This window comes from Echeneis naucrates, chromosome 12 (genome assembly GCF_900963305.1).
Source record: "Echeneis naucrates chromosome 12, fEcheNa1.1, whole genome shotgun sequence".
NCBI classification, from domain to species: Eukaryota; Metazoa; Chordata; class Actinopteri; order Carangiformes; family Echeneidae; genus Echeneis; species Echeneis naucrates.
The window spans coordinates 3,782,033-3,804,880 of record NC_042522.1 but is presented as its reverse complement, the minus strand read 5'-3'; the positions used below and the strand labels follow the sequence as shown (position 1 = coordinate 3,804,880).

At 41.7% G+C, this 22,848-nt stretch overlaps 1 protein-coding gene and 1 long non-coding RNA gene across 3 annotated transcripts; both read left to right on the top strand.

The window, feature by feature from the left end:
• The first annotated feature begins 739 nt into the window (after positions 1-739).
• LOC115051682 (uncharacterized) lies at positions 740-5,373 on the top strand. Its single transcript, XR_003841310.1, has 4 exons — positions 740-1,070; positions 2,149-2,267; positions 2,353-2,536; positions 5,001-5,373. It is a non-coding gene; the product is annotated as an uncharacterized LOC115051682 (long non-coding RNA).
• Positions 5,374-9,938: 4,565 nt separating this feature from the next.
• Positions 9,939-22,379, top strand: hmgcs1 (3-hydroxy-3-methylglutaryl-CoA synthase 1 (soluble)). 2 transcript variants are annotated; one of them, XM_029515237.1, is made up of 11 exons: positions 9,939-10,126; positions 11,860-12,316; positions 14,435-14,560; positions 14,789-14,953; positions 15,332-15,500; positions 15,804-15,974; positions 17,127-17,233; positions 17,327-17,452; positions 19,535-19,692; positions 20,729-20,830; positions 21,399-22,379. In XM_029515237.1, exons 2-10 carry the CDS (start codon positions 11,869-11,871, stop codon positions 20,804-20,806), a joined length of 1,548 nt encoding a protein of 515 aa, XP_029371097.1. In that variant the 5' UTR covers positions 9,939-10,126; positions 11,860-11,868; the 3' UTR covers positions 20,807-20,830; positions 21,399-22,379. The 2 variants fall into 2 exon arrangements, with proteins under 2 accessions (XP_029371097.1, XP_029371098.1); XM_029515238.1 differs by lacking the exon at positions 9,939-10,126 and adding an exon at positions 10,780-10,879.
• The last annotated feature ends 469 nt before the right edge of the window (positions 22,380-22,848 follow it).

Here is a 22,848-nt window from a genome sequence, read left to right as displayed (position 1 = left end):
CTCTGCCCTACGAGCCTTGGCCCTGAGCATCTGTGGGATGCACTTTCAGACAATCCCTGCATGAACTGCAGAGGTGAAACATCCAGAAGATGGGCGTGACTTCCCCCCATCAGGCCAGCCACCTCCGGACTGTCTGAGACGCTCTAAGTGTGGAGTAGTGGCTGTGGCAGCCGCACCCCCCAGGAAGAAGGCGAAGTCTGATCATAGCAGGCTTTTGTCTAAGGTGGAGCAGCTGTCTGCTGAGTTGGCCCAGATGAGGTCCGTGCTTGAGGGTCGCCAGCCTGATGCTCCCTTGTAAGTCGATGTAGCACCCTCTCCTCCAATGCCATTGCTGATACTTGGGGAGGATACACTCTCTCTGGCAGCTTCAGCTACACACTTTCACGATTTTGGGGAAGATCCGAGGGAAGGGGTTCCCAAGCATCTGAGTAGGGTTCCCACTCCTCGGCTTGGAGTTCATTGGCCAAAATGGAGGACAGCTCCATGCGTTCTATCATGTGCATGGCCCAACAGTGGCTGCACATGGATGTTCCACAGCATGGGGAAGCAGCACCAGCAGGCGCCTTCTTCAGGCGCAGGCCGGCCCCCACTGCCCCCACTGCATTTCCACATTTCCACTGCATTGCAGTTCCCACAACCCCATTGTATCTTCTGCATTCAGTCAGCAATTAGTAGAAGGTCACATATACCATATATGGATGTTTTAAAAGATGTTTTTCATTCATGTCCATTCTATCCTTATTACTTTGTGCAGTTGTTACTTTCTTTATTCATATAAATGTCACTCTTTACTTCATCATAAGCAGTCCATTACGTTCAAACAATATAATTATCAAAGAGTATAAAAGCATGTAAGAAGCATAAAATCAGATATTCCAACAATCTTTTGATCTGACATTTCTGAGATCAATCAAATCTATTACATTACACAAAGCCTTGTGTAGCCTTCACTGTTTCATATTCCGCCTCTTTTGCAAGGAGGGGCATCTGATATGGAGGAGGCTGAGTCTGAGGCTCCTTCCCCTCAATGGTGGCAGCGATGAGACGGACACATAGAGAACGAATACAAGGTATACAACAACAACCACACAATAGTAGCATTCATGTAAAAGTAATGGCTGAGGAGATAACGGAAATCACCAGGTTTCACCATTTTCCAAACCATGTATCAAAAACATCAGTGAATGGGTCACAAATTCCAGTATGTGCGGCTATTTCATCATCTATGACTTCACTACACCATGTGTGTGTGACATTCCCCATCATAATAGGCGTGGTTACATTAAAGGGTTTCGATCTCTGCTAACAGGTGAGAACACTAGAGGAGCCATGGGAGTAGTTGTGACAGCATTTATGGTCCTGAGGTCATGTGCCATGCAATACCTCCCTGTGTCTTTCTTTTCGACAGGCAAAATGGGAGTATTCCAGCTGGAAAGAGATCTCTGTAAAACTCCTACTTTCAAAAGACCTTCAACTGTGTCTTGTATGCCCAGTGCAGTGTCAAGCAGACAATTCATATCAATGAATTTGAAGGGTTGATAACCTTTACCTTTCTATCTGCAATCATTTGTAAAATAGAATAATGCAGTTGTGATTTGATAGTTGTTTCTTTTATGAGAAGCTGGGCTTCGGTTAATTCTTGGAGATATTTTTCTTTTAAATCCTCATTCATTTCCTCCATAGGTGTTTAAACAGGTGTCTTGTGGTTTCTTACCCTTCATGCTGGTGTGCTGTCTTTTGGGAGGAACCTGTGCCTTGTTTCCGTGATCTCTCCCTTTTTCCACTAATCCTTGATTAGTGTCTGTTTCTCCTGCTTCCACCGGAGCGTCTTTCATCTCTTTCAGGGAGTAAGTGGGAGGCTCCGCCGATGGTGTGTGTGGTGTGCTGTCTTCAGAGTCACACCTTGCACCTGCACCTGTGTAGAGAACACTGAGATAGGAACTGTTACCTACTGTTTACCTACTCTATTTCATTTATTTATCATTGTTATTTCTCTTATTTTTGTATTTGGGGGAAGCCGATGGCTGTTTCGCCCAGGGTGCAATACACCCCCCTGGTCGTTTGCAGGACCGCCTCTGACTGCGAACATAACCTGGTCGGGTCCAGTTTTTGTTCCGACTTTTGACTTAATATCACTTATATCCATAGGCTCCCTGCCTGATACAACTATCACCTGCCACACTTCCTTGCAGAATTGTTCAAGTTCAGTCAAATTCTATGGGGAACGGCGATGGACTGCTCTCTTCAAGTCAATCCACAGATTATCTGTAAGATTTAAATCAGGGCTCTGACTTGGCCATTCAAGGACATTCACCTTCCTATCCTTAAGCCACTGCTTTGTTCTTTTGGCAGTATATCATCTTGGAAGGTGAATGACCTGCCCATCTTCAGCTGTCTAGCAGAGGGACACAGGTTTTCCTCAAGAATTTGGATGTACTTGGCAGCATCAATTTTCCCTTCAATCCTGACCAATTGCCCAGTCCCCGCTGAAGAGAAACATCACCACAACATAATGTTGCCCCCACCATGCTTCACAGTAAGTATGGTGTGTTTTGGGTGGTGTACTGTGTTTGGTTTTCGTCAAACATAGTTCTTGGAGTTCAGTCCAACAAGTTCAATCTTAGTCTCATCTGACCGTAAAACCTTTGTCGACATGGTAACAGATTATTCCAGATGTGTTTTTGCATAGCACAGATGAGACTGAGTGTGGCACTTTTTCAGAAAAGACTTCTTTCTTACCACCCTGCCATACAGACCAGCTTTGTGTAAAGCATGTGAGATTTTTGTCACATGCGCAGACCGACCAGTCACAGCCATGAAGTCTTGTAAGTCCTTCAACGTTGCTTTTTGCCTCTTGGTAGCTTCTTTGATCAATGTCTTTCTGGCTCGGTCATCCAGTTTAGATGGACAGCCTGATGTAGGCAAGGTGTTGGTGGTGCCTTTCCACTTAATGATGCTCTGAATGGTACTCAAAGATATAGATAAAGCCTTCGAAATCTTTTTGTAGCCTTCACCTAACTTGTGCTTTTTCAACTTTAACAACCATGTTGAATCCTTTCACTATCATGCAATACGAGTAGTGGAATTTTCAAGAAAACAGCTGGTTTTATTCTAGAGTAATCAAATCCACTGCAATTAGTATCAAGTGGGAGGCAGTTAGCCTGGTGTTCGATCTGGAAGTTGATTGGTTGTGCCTGAGTAAGTTTATAATGTTATACTCTAGGGGGCTGGTCACGTAACCAAATCAGGTATTTCAACTAATTTTTAATAGTTGTCCAGAATGTTTTAAAATGTTACTTTCACTTTGACGATGAGGATTATTATGTGTACATACAGTTAAAAAAAAGTTTTATTTCATTTATTATAATTTCCAGGGTGTAAGGTGACAAAAGGTCAGGTTTTTCACAGGGTATGATGATTTTCTATAGGCACTGTAAACCAGGGAAAATAACCATTGGGAAAGGTTTTTGTTTTTGTTTTGTTTTTTTTTCACTCTGTTGTGGTCTTTGTGTGTATCTTTGTGTAGACTAAACTGGTTGTATCTGTGTGTAACCTTTGCTGCTCTGCGTCATGTTGTCTGCATGATGGACATATTCCTGCCATTTCCTGGAAGAGAAAGTCAATTCACCAATGCACCAAACACACAAACGTAGGTTAACACAGAAATAGAAAACTGTGACAGTAATATTTTGTTTCTCAGATTTATCTGCTGATCGGCCGCTTCTTCAGTGTGGCTGTATAGCAGCAGGCACAAAATGATCCACTAAATAGCAGAAGTGGTTGCACCACCTGACAAGAAACAGGTTTTTGAAGACACCGATCCAAGTTTAACCTTGCTGACATTTGTGATCTGTGTTTTATACACTTGATGGGTTGCACCCATTTCTAAATTCATGACAAAAAAAGTACAAATAAGTTACTTGCATAACCCTGATTCTCTGACTAACATAAGTGTGTGTCTTACATTGATGACACACAAGGCAAGGCTTCATCATAAGTCTCTATTACATCCACCATCAAGGATTGGCTGGAATCACGTGCATCCGTGCCATGGAGTGTAAAACCCTGCCCCCACCCCTTATTTTGTGTCTCATAATGAAATATACAGCCTCCAGGATTGCAAGGCAGATGTGTTCTGATCAAGAGTCAGATCCGAAACACGCAGGGAGGCGGCATTCAGTAATTATGACTGTGGAAAAACCTGCCGGAGAACCTCAGGACGGCAGAGACGGTTGATGTTTTTAAAAAGAGGCTCAAGACCCACCTTTTCAATCAGGCATTTAATTGATTTCTGTTATTTATTTTTTCCTTTTTAATCAGGCTTCTTATATTTAATTGTTATTTTATATGATTTTAGATATTTTTAATTACATTTTTATGCTTTTACTTTGTTTATTTTATACCTTTTATCTTACTGTTTTAGTCTTTCTTTTTTCTCTCTTTCTTGTAGTCAACTATCTTGAGGTCATAGACACAAAACACGTTTGGCTCTCTTACTAGTTTCAGCTTGTTTCCGTCTAGTGCAGCAGCCTTTAGTCGGGTTCCAACCTCACAGACATGAGATTGAAGCCAGAACATTCTTCCTATGAGGTGGCAATGTTAACTGCATATGTACCAAAAAAAAAAAAAAAAAGAAAAAAAAAAAATCAGCGGAAAACTAAATAACTGAATAAACAGCTTTAAACAAAGTCTGTTTTCTTATTTATGTTTGTTGTGAATGTAATATTTACAGAAATGAACAAAATTCTTAGTACCCTTCCAATAAAGAAAGAAAAACACACAAAGGGTCACTGAAATAACTTGAAACTGACAAAAGTAAAGATTAATAAAAATGTGAATGTCACCTGTCATTGAAAAAAAAAAAAAAATTCCAATCAATTATAACCCATTATTAGAGCTATAGGAGAATCTCTAGAGAAATTGAGTTTGATGCCCATCTCTAAGATAGGATGTATGGATATTAAGATGTCTGTTCTGCCCATTTTTTGTTTCTTTTTCAGGCAATTTCACTCCCCCTACCAACCTCTTTTTTCTACTCTTAAGAAAAGTATCACCTTTTTCATGAAGCAACAAGCACCCTAGATTGTGTCTTCCTCTCCTTTACCGGCCCTGTGGACGTGGGGGGCTTAAACTGCCAAACATGAAGCTGTATCACTGGGCAGCTCAACTCCAGGCTGCCATATACTGCTTCCATGTCACAGAGGTTCCAGTTTGGGTAAGGATAGAAATGCAGTAGAACTTCCATTGTGTCAATACCTCTATTTGTCACGAGCTAAAATACTTGGAAAATGCATATAAACTCCTTTCCTCAAAAACACTGACAAAATGGCTAAAGCCCACACCTTTTTAAACGACACACCTATATGGGGAAATGAAAACTTGGGATGGGATTCAGACAAAGGATGGAAAGAAGACTAAGCAAAATGAAATGTCTCTATGATGAAGATATTCTAATGTTATTCACACAAGACAAATTTGACCTACCTGGGAAGCACTACTTCATGCAACAACAAAAAAACTTCATATACTCTCAAACTGCTGTCCTCACTGCCACATGTGTTTGACTGCTTACCTGCCACACACCCACCACGCACTCTTCTTCTCCCAAAGCTCCACTGGCACCACACCTCATTCTTGCTTTCTAGCTCCCCCATTCAACCACAGCAGTCATTACATCCACAACCTTTATTTTCCCACATTCCTACCATCACTAGACACAGGCATCCCTGTCCACACTAGTCGATCCCTGTCTGTAGAGGACCAAAAGGGACAGAATGAAATATAAAAATAAATCTTTAAATAACTATTTGAATGTGTCATTAATTTAATAAAATACCACTTCAACAACTTCAATAAATTCCTCTGCTTTACACGCTACATGGTCTGGGTCAGCAGGTCCCACTTCCACATACTCTGCAAGGTCTAAAATGTCTTTCAGCAACTCCAGAGAAAATTGAAACGCATCGTCTGTAGCCACAATGTTTTCAAAGACTTGAAGACCAGGCAAACATGTACAATGTTGACTGACACTTGTAACGTTGCCTACCAAGAAAAAACTAACTCGTACCTAACAACATAAACAGTGATCGACGACTCACTGCAGCAGAAATAAAGACTGGTGATGACAATAATGTGTGGGTATTGACTAGGGGTGTAATGATTCACTTTAACAACGATTCGATTTGATTCATGATTCATGGTTGCCAATTCGATTCAAGGACGATCTTGGTTCATTTAAAACAAATTGATATTCGATCCACAGAGTGACTTGAAATCGATTCAGAAACTTTTTAGCCAAAAGTTCAACCAGTGTGACTCTGAAAAAAATACCAGGATACTGGACAGTGCAGGCGAAGTTTCAGAGATCCCTGTGGTATCTTGTAGGGAAATCAGGTTTAAATTAATTATAGATATTATAAACAAGAAAATAACAATTAATGGCAAATACATTAACCTTTTATTTGAATGAAGTGCAACCAGAAGGTTAACCTTCTGCTCTCATTTTCATTATAAGCAGTACACAATAAAATGCAACCAACATTTCCTCAGGTTGAATTTACAGTAGGTTTACTTGCTATTTCTGCTGTTAACATAAAAATAATACTGTGTTAATCTCAAAAATAAAGTTCAACCAACACTTCAGGACAGGTGGACTGTCTGCGTTTTTGTTTAATCCCATGGCCCCTTAGTAGATGGTTGGAAAGATTTGTCGTGTTTCTGTGTTGTTGTTTTTTTATGTGGCTTTTACATATTCTACAAACAGTGACAGACTTATTTAGAACACCCCCGTCTTTGCAAAAGCCAAAATGTTTCCACACACAAAGGTGGCTTGGAAATTTCTTTCCATACTGTGTTTTGTTGTTGTTCTGAGTTTCACACCGTCGTTGTCGTGTGCTGATGACGCCACAGGCAGGCAGACTGAATCGAGTAACGTTTAACATGTCTAAAATGCTAAAACCAAACAAACATCCATACAATGTTTGTGCTTAAATCCAATTTGCAGTTTCCACATATCAATGAAAATCGATTCTTTACCATTTAAAAAATTTTTATCGATATTTGTCGTCCAGAATGCCAATTTGCCTAGCACAGATTGATGCAGTTGGATCACAAGAATATAAATCAATTCATCCAGTTACACCCCTAGTATTGAGTGGTAGAAGTAAAGAAATATGTCACATATCCTGGTTTAGGCCAGGTACTTACACATCACACTCTGGAAGGGCATTGTTAACACTCTGCAGATGAAGCACTCAGACCCGGGGATAGGGAAATGTGGCAGGGATGGGGTGAATCAAACCATTTTCGAAGCATGGGGGGGTGCTACTGTACTTCTGTTGTTAATTATTACGTTTAAACCATACTGTACCATACTGTATATGGTTTTGACATTTCTTAAGCTTATTAAACATGGACAAACAGCAAAAAAAAAAAAAAAAAAAAAAAAAAAAAAAAAATATATATATATATATATATATATAAATACATTTTAGGGGTGCTGCAAAAATGGCCTAGAAACGCCTATGCCATATACCATATACCATATGGTATGTGTATGGTGGTATACCAAGACATTTTGGACAATCACCGTGACTGGTCCTGACTTCAGCCCGATAGAACACCTTTGTGATGAATTAGAGCGGAGACTGAGATCCAGGCCTTCACATCCAACATCAACGCGTGACCTCACAAATGTGCTTCTGAAAGAATGTTAAATGTTAAATAATCCCATAAACACACTCCTAAACCTTGTGGAAAGCCTTCCCAGAACAGCTGAAGCTGTTACAGCTGAAAAGGGTGGATCGATGTCATATTAAACCCTATAGATTAAGAACGGGATGCCACTTAAATTCATATGCGAGTCAAGGCATATAGTGTATGTGTATAAACACACACCTTGAAACCCTGACAAATAATTGGGTCCTTGGCTGTAACTCATCTCAATAAATCCTACACGAGTGACGTTCAGAGAAGGAAATGCAGAAGACAATTAGCTGATGATACTAATGTCTTTTTCTGGTGATTATATTTTGATCTGATTGATGATTGATTGTGGAACGTGAGCTGTGCTTGACATTTTGACACAGACCAGCAGCCACTCCACGCACACCACCCTCCAGCACTAGCACACTAACACTTCAGGGGCATGAAGTGAGACGTGTTCTGAAGTGGGTGAATCCCAGGAAGGCGACTGGCTCTGATGGAGTACCTGGCAAGGTACTCAGAGCATGTGCTGACCAACTGACTGGAGTTTTCACCAGAATCTTCAACCTGTCCCTGTCACAGGCTTTCATCCCACCTTGCCTCAAAGCCTCCATCATCATCCCCATCCCCAAGAATTCAGCAGTGGAAAACATCAACAACTACAGGCCTATTGCACTTATGCCTGTGGTCATGAAGTGCTTTGAAAGGGGAGCTACATGAGGATGCTCTTCTTAGACTTCAGCTCAGCCTTCAACCACATCATCCCGGAGATCCTGGTCCAGAAACTGTCCCACCTGGGCATCTCCACCCCCGTCTACCAGTGGATCAAGGACTTCCTCATAGATCGCCCACAGTCCGTGAAACTTGGCCCTCACCTCTGCTCCACCATCACACTCAGCACCGGTTCACCCCAAGGATGTGTACTGAGCCCCCTCCCGTTCACTCTCTACACACGACTGCTCTCCGATCCATCTCTCAAACACCATCATCAAGTTTGCAGATGACACTACCGTGGTCGGGCTCATCTCAGGGGGGGGTGAGTCTGACTACAGAGATGAGGTCAGCTGATTGACAGAGTGGTGTTCAGCCAATAGCCTGCAAAACAAACACCAAACACAAAACTGAACACTGCAAAAACAAAGAAATGATCCTGGATTTCAGGAGGGGCAGGGCTGACCCAGCCCCGCTGTACATCCATGGGGACTGCGTGGAACGGGTCAGCTCCATCAGATTCCTGGGAGTGCAGCTGTCTGACAACCTCTCCTGGACTGCTAACACCACAGTGATGGTGAAGAAAGCCCAGCAGCGACTCCACTTCCTGAGGGTGCTCAGGACGAACAATCTAGAGGAGAAGCTGCTGGTGATGTTCTACAGAGCCATCATCGAGAGCATCTTGACATATTGCATCACAACCTGGTACACGGGGTGCTCAGCAGCAGACAGGAGAGCACTGCAGGGGGTGATCAACGGGGCCCAGAAGATCACTGGTTGCTCTCTGACCAGCCTAAAGGACATTGCCAGCTGTCGCTACCTCAGCAGAGTTGCCAGCATCATTAAGGACACTTACCACCTGAACAGACACCTGTTCGACCTACTACCCTCGGGCCAACGGTATAGGTCTCACAAAACTCGGACAAACAAGCTCAAGGACAGCTTCTTCCCCAAAGCCATCACTGCACTGAACAATAATAAATGTTAACACTCTGTACTTTAACACGGCTCATGCAATATTCGTTCTATATCCAAACTATTCCTCTGCAATATCAGCCGATGACATATTCCACAGTTCTGAATATAACTCTGGCTTACATCTTTGTACTTTTTCATATTTTGCACATTTGATATTTCCTATTTAGTTGTATATATTTTTGATCTTGTATATATCTTGTACATATATCTCTTACTTCTCATTCTCACTTCTACCTTGAAAGCACCTTGGAGCTGCACTCAAATCTCGTTGTAATGTAAATTACAATGACAATACAGGCGATTCTGATTCTGATTTGTGTGTGTGTGTGTGTGTGTGTGTGTACTTCCCTCCACCTCCGCCAGAACCTGACAGCAGACACCGACTGTATGTACTGACGCCTGTTGCTATGGTCACAGCTCTCTGTACCGCTGCCTCGCCAGGAATTAATGGCACCGATTTATTGGTTCCTTCTCTCTCACCAGACATCGTACATTTCACACCATTGGACCGTTGACGCAGCCTTGGCTCGTGGTTGTGCTTCCGAAGAAGCCATTGGTCAGAATGCTCCGGGACATGGTAGCGCCGCATGTTGAGTGTGAGCTGTGATTGGATAGCAGGCCAGGTGCTGTAGTCCGGGGTGTTCTCGGCCCCGCAGCCCTCGTAGATAAATAAACTCGTGCAAGCTTATCGGCTACAGCACAGTGACAACTCCAAGCGTCTCTCCAAACTCAGGTGAGAGTTTTTCCACTTTGTTGAAATCTGGCGTGACGGTAGCACTGTCCGACTCTAGCTGTTCGAGGAGACAAGGCTGTTGTCAGTGTGTTGACTTTGAACTAGAGAGGGCAGATCAGGGGTTTTCAAAGTAAACTACATAATCTGTAATCCAGCTGGTCCACATCTGCCAACTAACGTTAAATCCGGCAGCTCGAGCAAACGTCTGATTCCATATCATGGTTCGGAAATGGTTCGTCGGTGTTTTCGGTCCGGGTAGCCACCTCACTGTGGCAGAAGCCATGCTTTTACGCTCTGCTATTCATTGATTTAATTCGGTGAACCATTGCTGTCGGTATGAAAACTGGTGTCGCGATTTTTAGCGGTCCCTCAATATGACAGTCTAGCAGACTGCAGATTTTGGTACGTGTGATAAATGGTTTAAGTTGCAGGAAATCCCGTTGCCCTTTCACCCACTTTCACTCTATAGAGTACCTTATCTAATGTCCGCCTCCAAACACGAACTTTATGTTACGTTGTTCGTGTAATAATCAGTCTGACAGCTAACAGCTAGCTGTCAGTCTTGAACGAATTATGTTACATGAACCGAACTAGTTTTAGTTACCTCTGCTTACGTCTAAAGCGAGCGACTTCCTGTGGCTAATTCGCTTTGGATTATGATATGTCCTCGTTCTATATGTAAACGACCAGTAAAGCATACAGGATAAACGCGACGTGAAGGGTCCTATTACATAGACGACGGTGTTGTGGCTGGTAACTGTTCTGAGTAACCTTGCTTCTTAAGTCAAACTTTAAATATGTTAGGGAGGTGACGTTAAATGGCATTTTTATGTGCTAACAGCCAAACAGCGATTCGCCTCCATTTTCACTGTTAGGAATCTTGGAGTCATTTTTGATCAGGACATGTTCTTTGTCCCTCATATAAAACAAGTATTTAGGACAGCATTCTTTCACCTCTGCAATATTGCAATGATCGGAAACATCCTGTCTCAAGAGGATACAGAAAAACAAGTCCATGCACTTGTTACCTCTATAGTAGACTGTTGTAACTATCAGGATGTCCCTACAATTCTCTGAAAAGCATTCAGTTAATTTCAAACGTGGTTGCACAAATGTTAACAGGAACTAGGAAAAGAGATCATATTTCTCCTCTGCAATCTTCTCTTCACTGGTTCACGGTAAAATTAAGAATGTAATTTATTTATCTAGTCTGCATTTGTCCTCATAGTTTAACACAGGTTGTCAACATTATATGAGATTGATGCAGTTATAGTCTTGCTGTTAAATATTCTATTATTAAACTGCCATCACCAGTCCTTTTTGTTTCTTGATTGTTACTGAGTGAAATGACCTTTGTGTGGCAGGGAGGGCAGTGCTACACCTCACTGAATATAAGGGGGAATAAAAGACAGAGGGAAGGGAAGCAGGTGGTGCTGGTAGGAACTGGTGGAGTGAAGGATGCTGTGCTTTTCCTGTCACCTCACTCAGGATTAAAAGAGTCCAGAAGGTTCCTGTGTAGAGAGATGGGAGTTCAGATAGGTAGAAGGTGTCCCAATAGAGGAGCCGAGTCAAAGATAGGGTACATAATGATGGAATGAAAGAAGAACCCATTTTAGGCAGGATTAATCAATTCTGTGTGTGTGTGTGTGTGTGCGCGCGCGCTACCCTTATTTCATCAAGAGATAGTATGTACATCAAATGAATGCAATAATAAACGTGAACCTTGTCCTCAGCCATACAGGATGCCTGGATCAGCTCCATTCAGTGATATGGGACCATGGCCCAAAGACGTGGGTATCATTGCCATTGAACTGTACTTCCCAGCCCAGTATGTGGACCAGGCTGAGTTGGAGCTTTTTGATGGTGTGCCAACTGGGAAATACACAGTGGGCCTGGGCCAAGCTCGCATGGGTTTCTGCTCAGATCGTGAAGACATCAACTCTCTATGCCTGACTGTTGTTCAGAGGCTGATGGAGAAAAACGGTCTGTCCTTTGATAGTGTGGGCCGACTGGAGGTTGGCACAGAAACAATCATTGACAAATCCAAATCTGTCAAGACTGTCCTCATGCAGCTCTTTGAGGACTCGGGCAATACAGATGTGGAGGGCATTGACACCACAAATGCCTGCTATGGTGGAACAGCGGCACTCTTCAATGCTATCAACTGGGTTGAGTCCAGCTCATGGGATGGTGAGTTAAAAAAAACCCACTTGTGTCACTGAGTATTTATATGTTTACTAATGATTAAATGGATGAATATCCTGGATATTTATCTGATTGTTTTGTGTTGTGGACACTCCATATTTAAAACAAAGTACATTCATACAATTCATATTCTCACATCTCACATCCTGTCTGTCTCAAAGTAATTCATTACATTATTGCGATATTTGAATTGTAAGGCATTACACTACTTTTTCATTACGTTTAAGTTACTGTAACCAAAATAACTGGAAACATGGATATGGCAATCTAAATGTAGCTCATTACACATCCAGTGGAAGATGATGTGGTATCTGATTGAGCTAGACCTAAGGCAAAAAACTGGATAATATAATAACAATATAATAGCCACAATGATGTGTAACCTAACATCTGAAGATATGACAAGATTGTATTTCTATAATTTTTTTCCAAGTGCACTGCATAGTTAAGAAAATGGAATCACTCACTCATCTTCATCTGCTTTATCCGTATCCGGGTTGCGGGGCTGCTGGAGCCAATCCCAGCACACATTGGGTGAGGGGCGGGGTACACCCTGGACAGGTCGCCAGTCCATCGCAGGGCCAACACACAAAGACAAACGAACAACCACTAACACTCGCATTCACACCTATGGTCAATTTAACGTTGCCAGTTAAGCGAAAGGCCTCAGGCCAGGAACCAAACTCACGACCTTCTTAGTAAGGGGCGACTGCGTTAACCACTACGCCGCCATGCTGCCCCCAAAATGGAACCATAAATAAGAAAATCAAAGTACTTTTAATGATATTGAAGTGCTTTGGCCTATTGGTCTTCATAGGAAACACAGCTCATTCATTTTAGACTGACTTCTGACCCCCCCAAAAAAAGGACAAAAAAGTAAACAGACTGTTTCTACCAAATAAACAATCTGAGGTAGCATACGGCCAAACAAGGCTGGTAAAATTTACTTTTTGGCAATAAGGGTGTATGACGGGGAGATAACAACAGAACAGAAGAAGCCACTGAAAGCATCCATCACCAAGACGGTTGCGCTTTGGGATTAGGACAAGACTGCAGAGACTGAAATATCATTCTGCTGGTGTACTGTATGGAGTTGGGATATATATATGTTGGTTGAACCATTAAAAACAAGTGTCCACTCCCTGTAGGATGCAACTGCACAACTGTGAATGGCTTCAAATTGGCATATAATTCTGTAAGAAAGTGGTATTCCCTGTTGTTAATATATTTAATCTGAAACTGTGTGCAGAGATCATTAATGTAAGTCAGAGGCATTTCTGTGATTCGTTCCAGTGCACCATGACTCCCAGGTAGCTTTTGTGGTGGACACGTGGTTCTGTGCTGCAATTGTCTTTTTGAGTTCTCTTGTCATGATTGTGTATGCCTTATCCAAGTCCTTTGCAAAGGTTTTTCTGCTTGGAAGTATATACTGAAACTAGCCAGGTATTAAATTTGAGGGCTGAATTCAATTAACACTACACATTAGCTAAAGTGACTTATACATACTGTATTACAATCTACACCCTTAATAAAACCAACTATATTTGTAAGGGCTGGCCATGCTGAACATGAACAATGAACACTGAAAGATTGGGGTGCACTAGACTACCTGTCCTATGAGAAGGTTTACATTGAAAACCAATGTGCGTCAAAAACTTTATACATCTCACTGTGATTTTTGTATTGGGGGGAAAAAAACCACCAATCTGGGTTAAAGTGCATTGTAACGAGCATTACTGACATTTACTTCCACCTCTGTTGTGGTCTGTGACATCATAGGTCAGTCAGTACTGACCCATTACCCACAAGCTGAAAGAGGGCATGTCGCCACCTATCGTAGCGGAGGCGTCATGATTTCAACAAATAAATCGATTTCACTCCAGTGTATGTATACTGGAACAAGGACAGAAGTCTGATTAAATGGCTTTATCACGCTATAACCACAGCTCGACTTAACTGTGCATGTAAACCTACTGATTAATTTACAAGCTGACTTTCCATACTGATGATCCAGTTGTAGAGAAGAGATTTATGTGTATATGATTTAGTATCTCTTTAAATGAGTCCTGTTGTTGTCGTTGTTCTCATCTCTCATTTCTGCAGGTCGTTATGCAATGGTAGTAGCAGGGGACATAGCTGTGTACTCGACAGGAAATGCCCGGCCTACAGGGGGTGCTGGTGCGGTAGCTATGCTGATCGGACCAAATGCTCCTCTGGCTTTTGAGCGCGGTCAGTAAACCATTTTGTCTTGATAAGACCCAACTCTTACTTAGCTCTGGTCACTGGAGCTCAGCTGTTCACTAAATAGAAAACTATTGCCATATTGACAGGTGGAGGCACCTGTCAGTATGTCCTGTTTTCTTTAAACTTTCCTTCTAAACATAGACTTTGTGTGATATTTTGTGTGCAACTCAATGTTTAATGTCTCTACTGATACTTGCTGTGGTTGTGTTGCAGGTTTGCGAGGGACCCACATGAAGCATGCATATGACTTCTACAAACCGGACATGATGTCAGAGTACCCTGTGGTGGATGGCAAGCTGTCCATAGAGTGCTACTTAAGTGCGCTAGACCACTGCTACTCTGTATATCGCAAGAAGATCCATGCTCAGTGGCAGAGAGGTGTGTGGAAAGTGATACTTAAAAGTTGTTTTGTTGTTGTTGACACAGTTAAACCATAAATCACTCAGATAAACCAGGGAAATACGGTAAGGACCACATACCATATGAGTAACAGCCTAATGTTACTGATGTTCAATAACCAGGAAGTTATTTCATGAGCGGAGCCTTTCAGATGATTTCTGCAGTGTGTAAGTTATTAAAAACATTATAAACTGTGTGTCGTATTCGACAATTATGAGTTTGCATAGCAGTATAAAGATGGAATTCATGTTGGTGAGTTCTTGAAATTAGATGCTTTTGTGCAGAAGTGGGAGGAAACGAACAGATATTGTACTGTTCTCTGTACAACTGTTTGCTCATCACTCTTCATCTTGACAGATGGTTCTGAGAAACACTTTAACCTGGAGGACTTTGGCTACCTTGTCTTTCACTCTCCGTATTGCAAACTGGTGCAGAAGTCATTGGCCAGATTGATGCTGAATGACTTTCTGAGTCACCCAAACCCCAATACTGAGACGGGACCATTTACAGGCCTTGATGCCTTCAGGTACACACACACACACAAAAAGTTAGATGTGGTCTTATACCGTAGCAGTGACACCACATTGTAACCATATGAGCATTTCAGTGACCTAATGGCAAGCATTGGTTCCTGATAGCAGTTATTTGGATTAAAGAAAAAATTTAGTTTTTCAAAAGGACAAATTGCTAAATTTCATTGATCTACACTGCATCACACTGATTCCAAACATACAACAATTATTCAAATTTTAACTGCAGACAATGTTTTTATTATTTGGCAAAGCAAACACAACCTTCTTTATTTGCTAATTGTTTGTCTTTGGATCAGAGATGTAAAGCATGAAGAGACCTATTTTGACCGGGATGTGGAAAAAGCTTTCATGAAGGCCAGTGCTGAGCTGTTTGACAGGAAGACTAAGCCCTCTCTGCTGATCTCCAACCAGAATGGAAATATGTACACCCCCTCTGTCTATGGTTGCCTTGCATCACTCATTGCACAGTGAGTCTTGACTTTGTAATGAAATACAAAAGAATCAGTGAATAAGAAAGATGAGAACATGAATGTGTGTGTGTATATATATGTGTGTATATATATATATATATATATATATATATATATATATATATATATATATATATCAGATATATCAGATTTTTTTTTTATATAAAAAAAGACAACAAAAAAATCAATTCAAATCGGATTTATTTGTATAGCGCCAAATCATAACAAAGTTACATCAAGGCACGTTACATATAGAGCAGGTCTAGATCAAACTCTTTATAAATTTATTTAAAGAGACCCAACAGATCCCCCGATGAGCAAGCACTTGGTGACAGTGGCAAGGAAAAACTTTCCTTTAAGAGGCAGATGAGGGCGGGGGCGGGGGAAAGGGAGAGAGAGAGACACACATGGAGGGAGGGTGAGAGCAGGAGCAGGAGAGGGGGACATCCAAAACAGGTGCAGGCAGGAACATGATGCACATGAAGTACATGGGGATGAGCTGTAGTATAGAATTCATGAAGATGTGGGAGCAGCAAGCACTGCAGGAACATGGGATGGTGATGAGTCACCACCTGCAGGCTGAGGACAGGGAGAGACAGAGACTTTGGGAAAACATGGTGAGAGAGAGAGAGATGCTCAGTCCTTCCCCCAGTAGCCTGGGCCAATAATGTTTTAAGCCTGTTCTTGAAAATTGCAAGAGTCCGCCCCCCGGACCGATACTGGAAGTTGGTTCCACAGAAAAGGAGCCTGATAACTGAAAGATCTGCATCCAGATTTACTCTTGGAGACTCTAGGAACCACAAGTAAGCATCCATCTAGAGAGCGGAGTGGCCTGCTAGGACAGTAAGGAACTATGAGCTCTCTGAGATATGATGGAGCTTGGCCACTAAGAGCTTTATATACAGAGAAGGTGCCCTTTTTTATTTATTTTTTTGTATTTTTGTTATGACAAGTAACAACTATAACAAATCTAAAAATAAATTGCATTTTACTTTGACACAGCAGTAAAACATCACGTCCACATAAGTTGCATTTTCAGTTAAGTCACTCAAGGCTGGCTGACCCATGTACAGTGTAAGGTCCTGACATGTCTGACTGACACCAATCTGTTGTATTGTGTAAGCAGAATGTTTATTGTTTCTGTTACAGATGCACACCGTCACAGATAGCAGGACAAAGAATTGGAATTTTCTCATATGGTTCAGGATTTGCTGCAACACTGTACTCTCTCCGAGTGACACAGGACCCCACACCTGGTGAGTCAGCATCGACTAATGTCATTTGTATAACGTTTATGTAGTTGCAATGTGAACTCATGGTAGTGTGTTCTTCTATTTGGTGATTATCAGGATCTTGTCTGGACAAACTTGTGTCCAGCCTCAGTGACCTGAAGGTTCGACTGGACTCAAGAACGAAAGTCTCACCTGTTGTTTTCTCAGAGAACATGAAGCTGAGGGAGGAGACTCACCACCTAGGTTTGACCATACCGCTCATGTCTGACTATGAATAAGATGTTTTTACAGGCAGTAGTTAGTGATAGTCAGAATCACAATGTGTCAGGAATTCTTAGGTTTATTACGATGAAAAGCCATTAGACAACACAATAACATTTCCTTGGAAAATTGATGGATAAGTCACATCAAGTGATAAACAGCTCCATCCGAGAGACCTGGGGTCCGATTCACAAAGCAAGTTTAGTGGAAACTCTTGAGTCTGTTAACCCTGAAATGATGGAAACTCTGAGATAACTCAAAACAGAGAAAGAGGGGTAACTCAAGCCTGTTTCACAAAGAGAGGTAACGTAACCTCTCAGTCAGTTACCATAGTAACATATTCTGTGAAACTAACATGGTCGGGACCAGGTTTTTCTCAATGAACTTCTCCATCTGCCCTCCTAATCTGGTGGTCAAAATATTCAATTTCTTCTGCGGTTTTTTGGATTTTTTTCAGCAAGTGAATTTTGTAAATTTCTTTTACTGTAAACTGGGAATACATAAAAAGGACATTAAATGATACAGTTGCACTGAATTCCACAGAATGAACCTCTGATGTTTACTGAACATCCATCTCCTTGTGTCAGTCTGTGCAGTGGAAGTTGAGGGACCCTCCTGCTGTTGCCCACTCATGCCCTGTTAAAAAGGATAATGTTAATACTTCACTGTCGGCTAAATGTCACACAATGTTAAGAAATGTGGATGGGAAGAGAACTATCAGTAACATATCAAGATGTTAGCTCTACAGGCCTTTCTGAATAGGCTACTATCCAAGGAGTTTTCCCAAGTAATATTATTGAGATTGCAAAGGACTACATGTAAATGTAGGCATTGTCCAGAGCAGCAATGTTCTCCCACGCTGTCTCCCTCTCTTTTGCAGCCGGTGTTGCACTTCTTTCTAAAAACATGTTCAAACTTGCCGTATGAACACATTAAAATGTCCAATTCTATCGGGGTGGCCCTCCTCTTCCCCGTTGCCATGGTGACTTGGCGCGTGCACTGGCTGACCCATCTACAGTGTAAGGTCCTGACATGTCTGACCTTACACTGTGCACCACAACTTGTCAAATCGGAGCCCTGATTTGACAAGTTGTGCAACTCCAGGTGAAAGTACTCCGAGTTAATCAAACGAACTCAAATCTGCTGTTCTGGAACTGTAAACTGTAAACTCTTGAGTTTCCTATCTCAGAGTTTGTTGAGCCTGTTTTGTGAAACGGACCCCAGTCCTAATGAAGAACTGCTCTGACTGTTAATTCATTAAAACTGACGAGATCGCCCGCGATCCATTTGCATATCTATTTTTAAATACTGGTAGAATTGCAACCAAATAAGATAGAGCAATAATTTTTTTTTTTTTTTTTTTTTGCATAAGAAACTGAAGGAGTGACACTTAAATACCAGGCATTCAATGTGTCCCAGAGCACTGAAATCCAGTAAAAGGCACAAAAAGGCACAAAAATAAAAAAAAAACAATAATTTTATAATCTATACTGCAGCTGTTTACAGAACTTCCTATGATGGAATATTCACCATTTCATTGTAAACATAACTATCACATGATTTTCCTGTGTGTCATGTATCGCCACACTACCTGCATAACCACAGGAAGTGATTTAATTTTTCTGGGAGTTGTACTTATTCCACGATAAACACTTAGTCTGCAGTCACTCTTGTCTAATCACTAAAAACACTTATACACACAAAGCCCACACACTCTAGACACTCACCACATACTCACATACTCTATGCACATTCCCATACACACATTTGTGGGGTGTGGACGCATTATCATTAACATTATTATTTACTATTCATTTATTTATTTTTATTTTTTTGTTTATTGCACTTTTCATGGATGAACATGGTCTTGTATATATCCTCATAAGTACCTGGCACATTTAGACACCGGATTGCAGTATTGTAAATAGTTGTAAATAGAACATGCCATCTTTTTGCATATTGTGCAAAATGTTAATTTAATTTTTGTTTTCTTTGGCACAGTCTATAACCTGACCTCATCACAATCTCACTGCCTGCTCTTAACTGCTCTTCCTGTCCCTATAGCCAGTTATGTCCCCCGAGGCTCAGTGGATGACCTGTTCCCAGGGACCTGGTATTTGACACGGGTGGATGACAAATACCGCAGGGAGTATAGCCGAAGACCTCTGAGCAGTGACCTCCCAGCAGAACGAGAACTGGTTCACTCCAGCAGAGCCACTGAGGTACAGGAGGAGTAAATATCCCAGTCACCATTAGGTGGAAATTAAATCAAATTTTACTAATATGGTTACTTCAAGACACATCACATATAGGTACACACATATAGAGTATGCTCTTCACAAAAGTTATTTCATGATAATTATCGTTTTATCACCCAGCCCTAAGTTAAACCAACATTTCTTAAGGAGAGGTGCCGGACTGCCAGCGTTTTGTTTTGTTGTTTTTCTGTGTTTTTTTTTTATTTGGCTTCTACATATTCCACAAACGGCGACGGCGACTTATTTAGAACACCCCGGTCTTTGCAAAAGCCAAAATGTTTCCACACATAGGATTGGCTTGTAAATTTCTTTCTCGCCATCTCCTCCACCATGCTGCGTTTTGTTGTCGTTCTGAGTTTCGCGCTGCTGTTGGCGCGTGCCGATGACGTCGCAGGCAGGCAGACTGAATCGAGTAATGTTTAATATGTCTAAAGTTCTAAAAACAAACAAACAAACACACATCCATACAATGTTTGTGCTTAAATCCAATGTGCAGTTTCCAAATATCGATTTATTCGATTTATGTAGTACATTTAAAAAAAAAAAAAAAATTTGGCTGCGTTACCATATTACAGGCTACCACACGAGCCACCAGTTAAAGCTTGACAAGCCAAGCAATGAGTATCTCTGGTGTAGAGTATATCAACACAGTTGCCTCATCCATCACCGGCTAGTGGGTTTTTATCAACACCCACCAAAATGAATTTTAACCCGCATTTGATGGATTGGCGGGTGTTAATTTAGGACCCTGCTGGGAACCAGTAAACCTCCATCTAGAGAGCGGAGTGGCCTACTAGGGAAATAAGGAACTATGAGCTCTCTGAGAAACGAAACACGTGGATCAAATTATTGAGAGAGAAATAAATAGAGCATTGGCAGTGTTCAGCTTCAGCTTGTCATTTTGTCAGTGTTCTCTTTTTCTGTCAGCAGCAGATCAAAATTAAACTTTTATTTTGTAATCATAATCTCGACCATAATGCAATGACCTTCTCTTTCCCAGCACATTCCCAGTCCTGCCAAGAAGATGCCTCGAATCCCTGCAGCCAGCTCCAGCCTTGAGGACACCATCAGCAACTGAGAGTGTTCAGCTCACCTCTGAGAGGTATCGACAGCACTAGAACTAGGAGGTTTCCTCCCAAATGGTATCTTAAATTTAATTAGGTAGGAGCTGTGTGTCAGTCAAGTTGTGTAGGCCCCTGGTCAGCTGCTTCTGTGACCTGCTGGTACCCTTCCTGTCAGCCCCTGTTGTCCACAGTAATTGCTCGAGTCTTTCCTTCCCAGTTTGTATTATTTATCTTAAAGTTTACTTTTTGACAATTTTGCCTTTATCTTTCTTTGTGACTTAATGTGGGAGAAGAACAGGCAGATGTTTTTGGGCGGGCTTCCTGCTGGCAGCCACAGACAGGAAGAGGAAATGATGATAATTAGTGTGGCCTCAGGCCAGGCATCTGCTGATTAAAGAACACAGAAAAGTAGTCCCAACAACTGTGCTCACTACTGCTGCCACAGGCAACCGAGCAGGAGCATACATGCACGCACACTGCTGATTGTTTTAATACCTCCATTTTCTGTTGGGAGGTGTGATCCCTTCTCTGTACAATGACAACACCTAAAACAGCTGATGCCACACCTGAATCTGTAACCTAGTGTTGTCTCGTTCTGTTCCACAGACCCAAGTCTCACTGGAGCTACTCTGGATGACTCTGCTTTGTTAATGTCTAAACCCACTGAAGAAGAAGCTGCTGCTTTTCATCAGATTCACTTAATTCCACTCATCAGCTCTGTAATAAGACAGTGTTAATGTCATGTCTGACACACTATCTATCTTGTGATCAAGCTATAATCATCATTGTTCTCATAAAAACAAATTAACTGTGTCAAGATCAGGATCACAGTCATCTTAGAGATAATGGACTAGTGGACTCTTTTCTGCTGATCAGATAACTTTTTATATGTTATTATACACTCTGTCTACACACATAGACAAGTGTCTGTCTTTGGGTGTATATTCCAGTAATAATTCAAATCACCGGTCATACAATTCATGATCTTCAGTCACCTGAGGTTGCATGTTGTTTACTTCATCATAGTCACGAGGTAGAACGTTTTCTAACCTTACCCAGGATGCAGCAGCACTTGTTTTGTTTTAGAGTTATGGTGAAGAGTTGAGGTACGAGAGCTCCAGATTCTCTTTTCATTTACTCAGAACAGAATTATACACATCACACTTGGTTTCTGGCCTAAACACAGGACTTCAGTGACTGACAGCCTTTCTCTGGTCCAGTCACAGCAGCAGCACATCATATTTGCACTCAAGATAAAGGGTTCAGTCTCATCATGATCCAGGTCTGCAGACTGAAGACACTTTTGGGTCTTTATTATCACAGGGGATTCTTGACTGGCTCCAGTTGGACTAGCCAGACCCAAAGGGATGCCAGGACTCTGGACTGTTGATGTGAAGCATTACAACACAAACAGACAGAAGCATGTACATATGTGTTTTTTAATTATACAGTCAGACTCTTCTGCTGCTCTTCTGCTCACACACAGGGTGGGGTTGGTCTCAGAGGTTACATGAACTTCATTTATGTCAATGGTAATGTACAAACATATAAATTTTATTTATGTATAGATAAATAATGTCTCAGCTGACGATACTTGGTGTGATGTGTCTTCATTATTTTTTCATTCATCCTTTACTGCATATCTCTTCCTGGGGCGTTGGCAATGCCAATCCCAGCTCACACTGGATGGATGGGGGGAGGTACAGCCTAGACAGGCTACCAGTCTATCACAAGGAAAACAAACACAGAACAACAAGGGCAAACAACTCATGTCATGCATGTTTTTAGATAGTGGGAGGAAACTGGAGTGCCTGGAGGAAACCCATGCAAGCACATGCAAACTCTGCACAGAAAGGTCCCAGGCCTGGGAACCAAAGCCACAACCTTCTTGTTGCACTAACTACTATGTTGCCATGCTGCCTTCATTTCTGAACTAGCATAACACACATGCACACACATATACAGACCAGTACACAGGTAGCCATTATAGAAGCTGATAATGGAACTAGTCCTGAGTGTGGCTCCAGAAGAGTTTCTAAAAAGCAACATGATCATC

What these genes read in the sequence shown, in the direction of transcription:
- hmgcs1 (XM_029515237.1), top strand. Translation starts at nt 11,869, where the DNA reads ATGCCTGGATCAGCTCCATTCAGTGATATGGGACCATGGCCCAAAGAC. An exon ending in ACAGGCCTTGATGCCTTCAG is followed by an intron (nt 15,501 to 15,803) that starts GTACACACACAC and finishes TCTTTGGATCAG; the next exon opens with AGATGTAAAGCATGAAGAGA. An exon ending in CTTGCATCACTCATTGCACA is followed by an intron (nt 15,975 to 17,126) that starts GTGAGTCTTGAC and finishes TTTCTGTTACAG; the next exon opens with ATGCACACCGTCACAGATAG.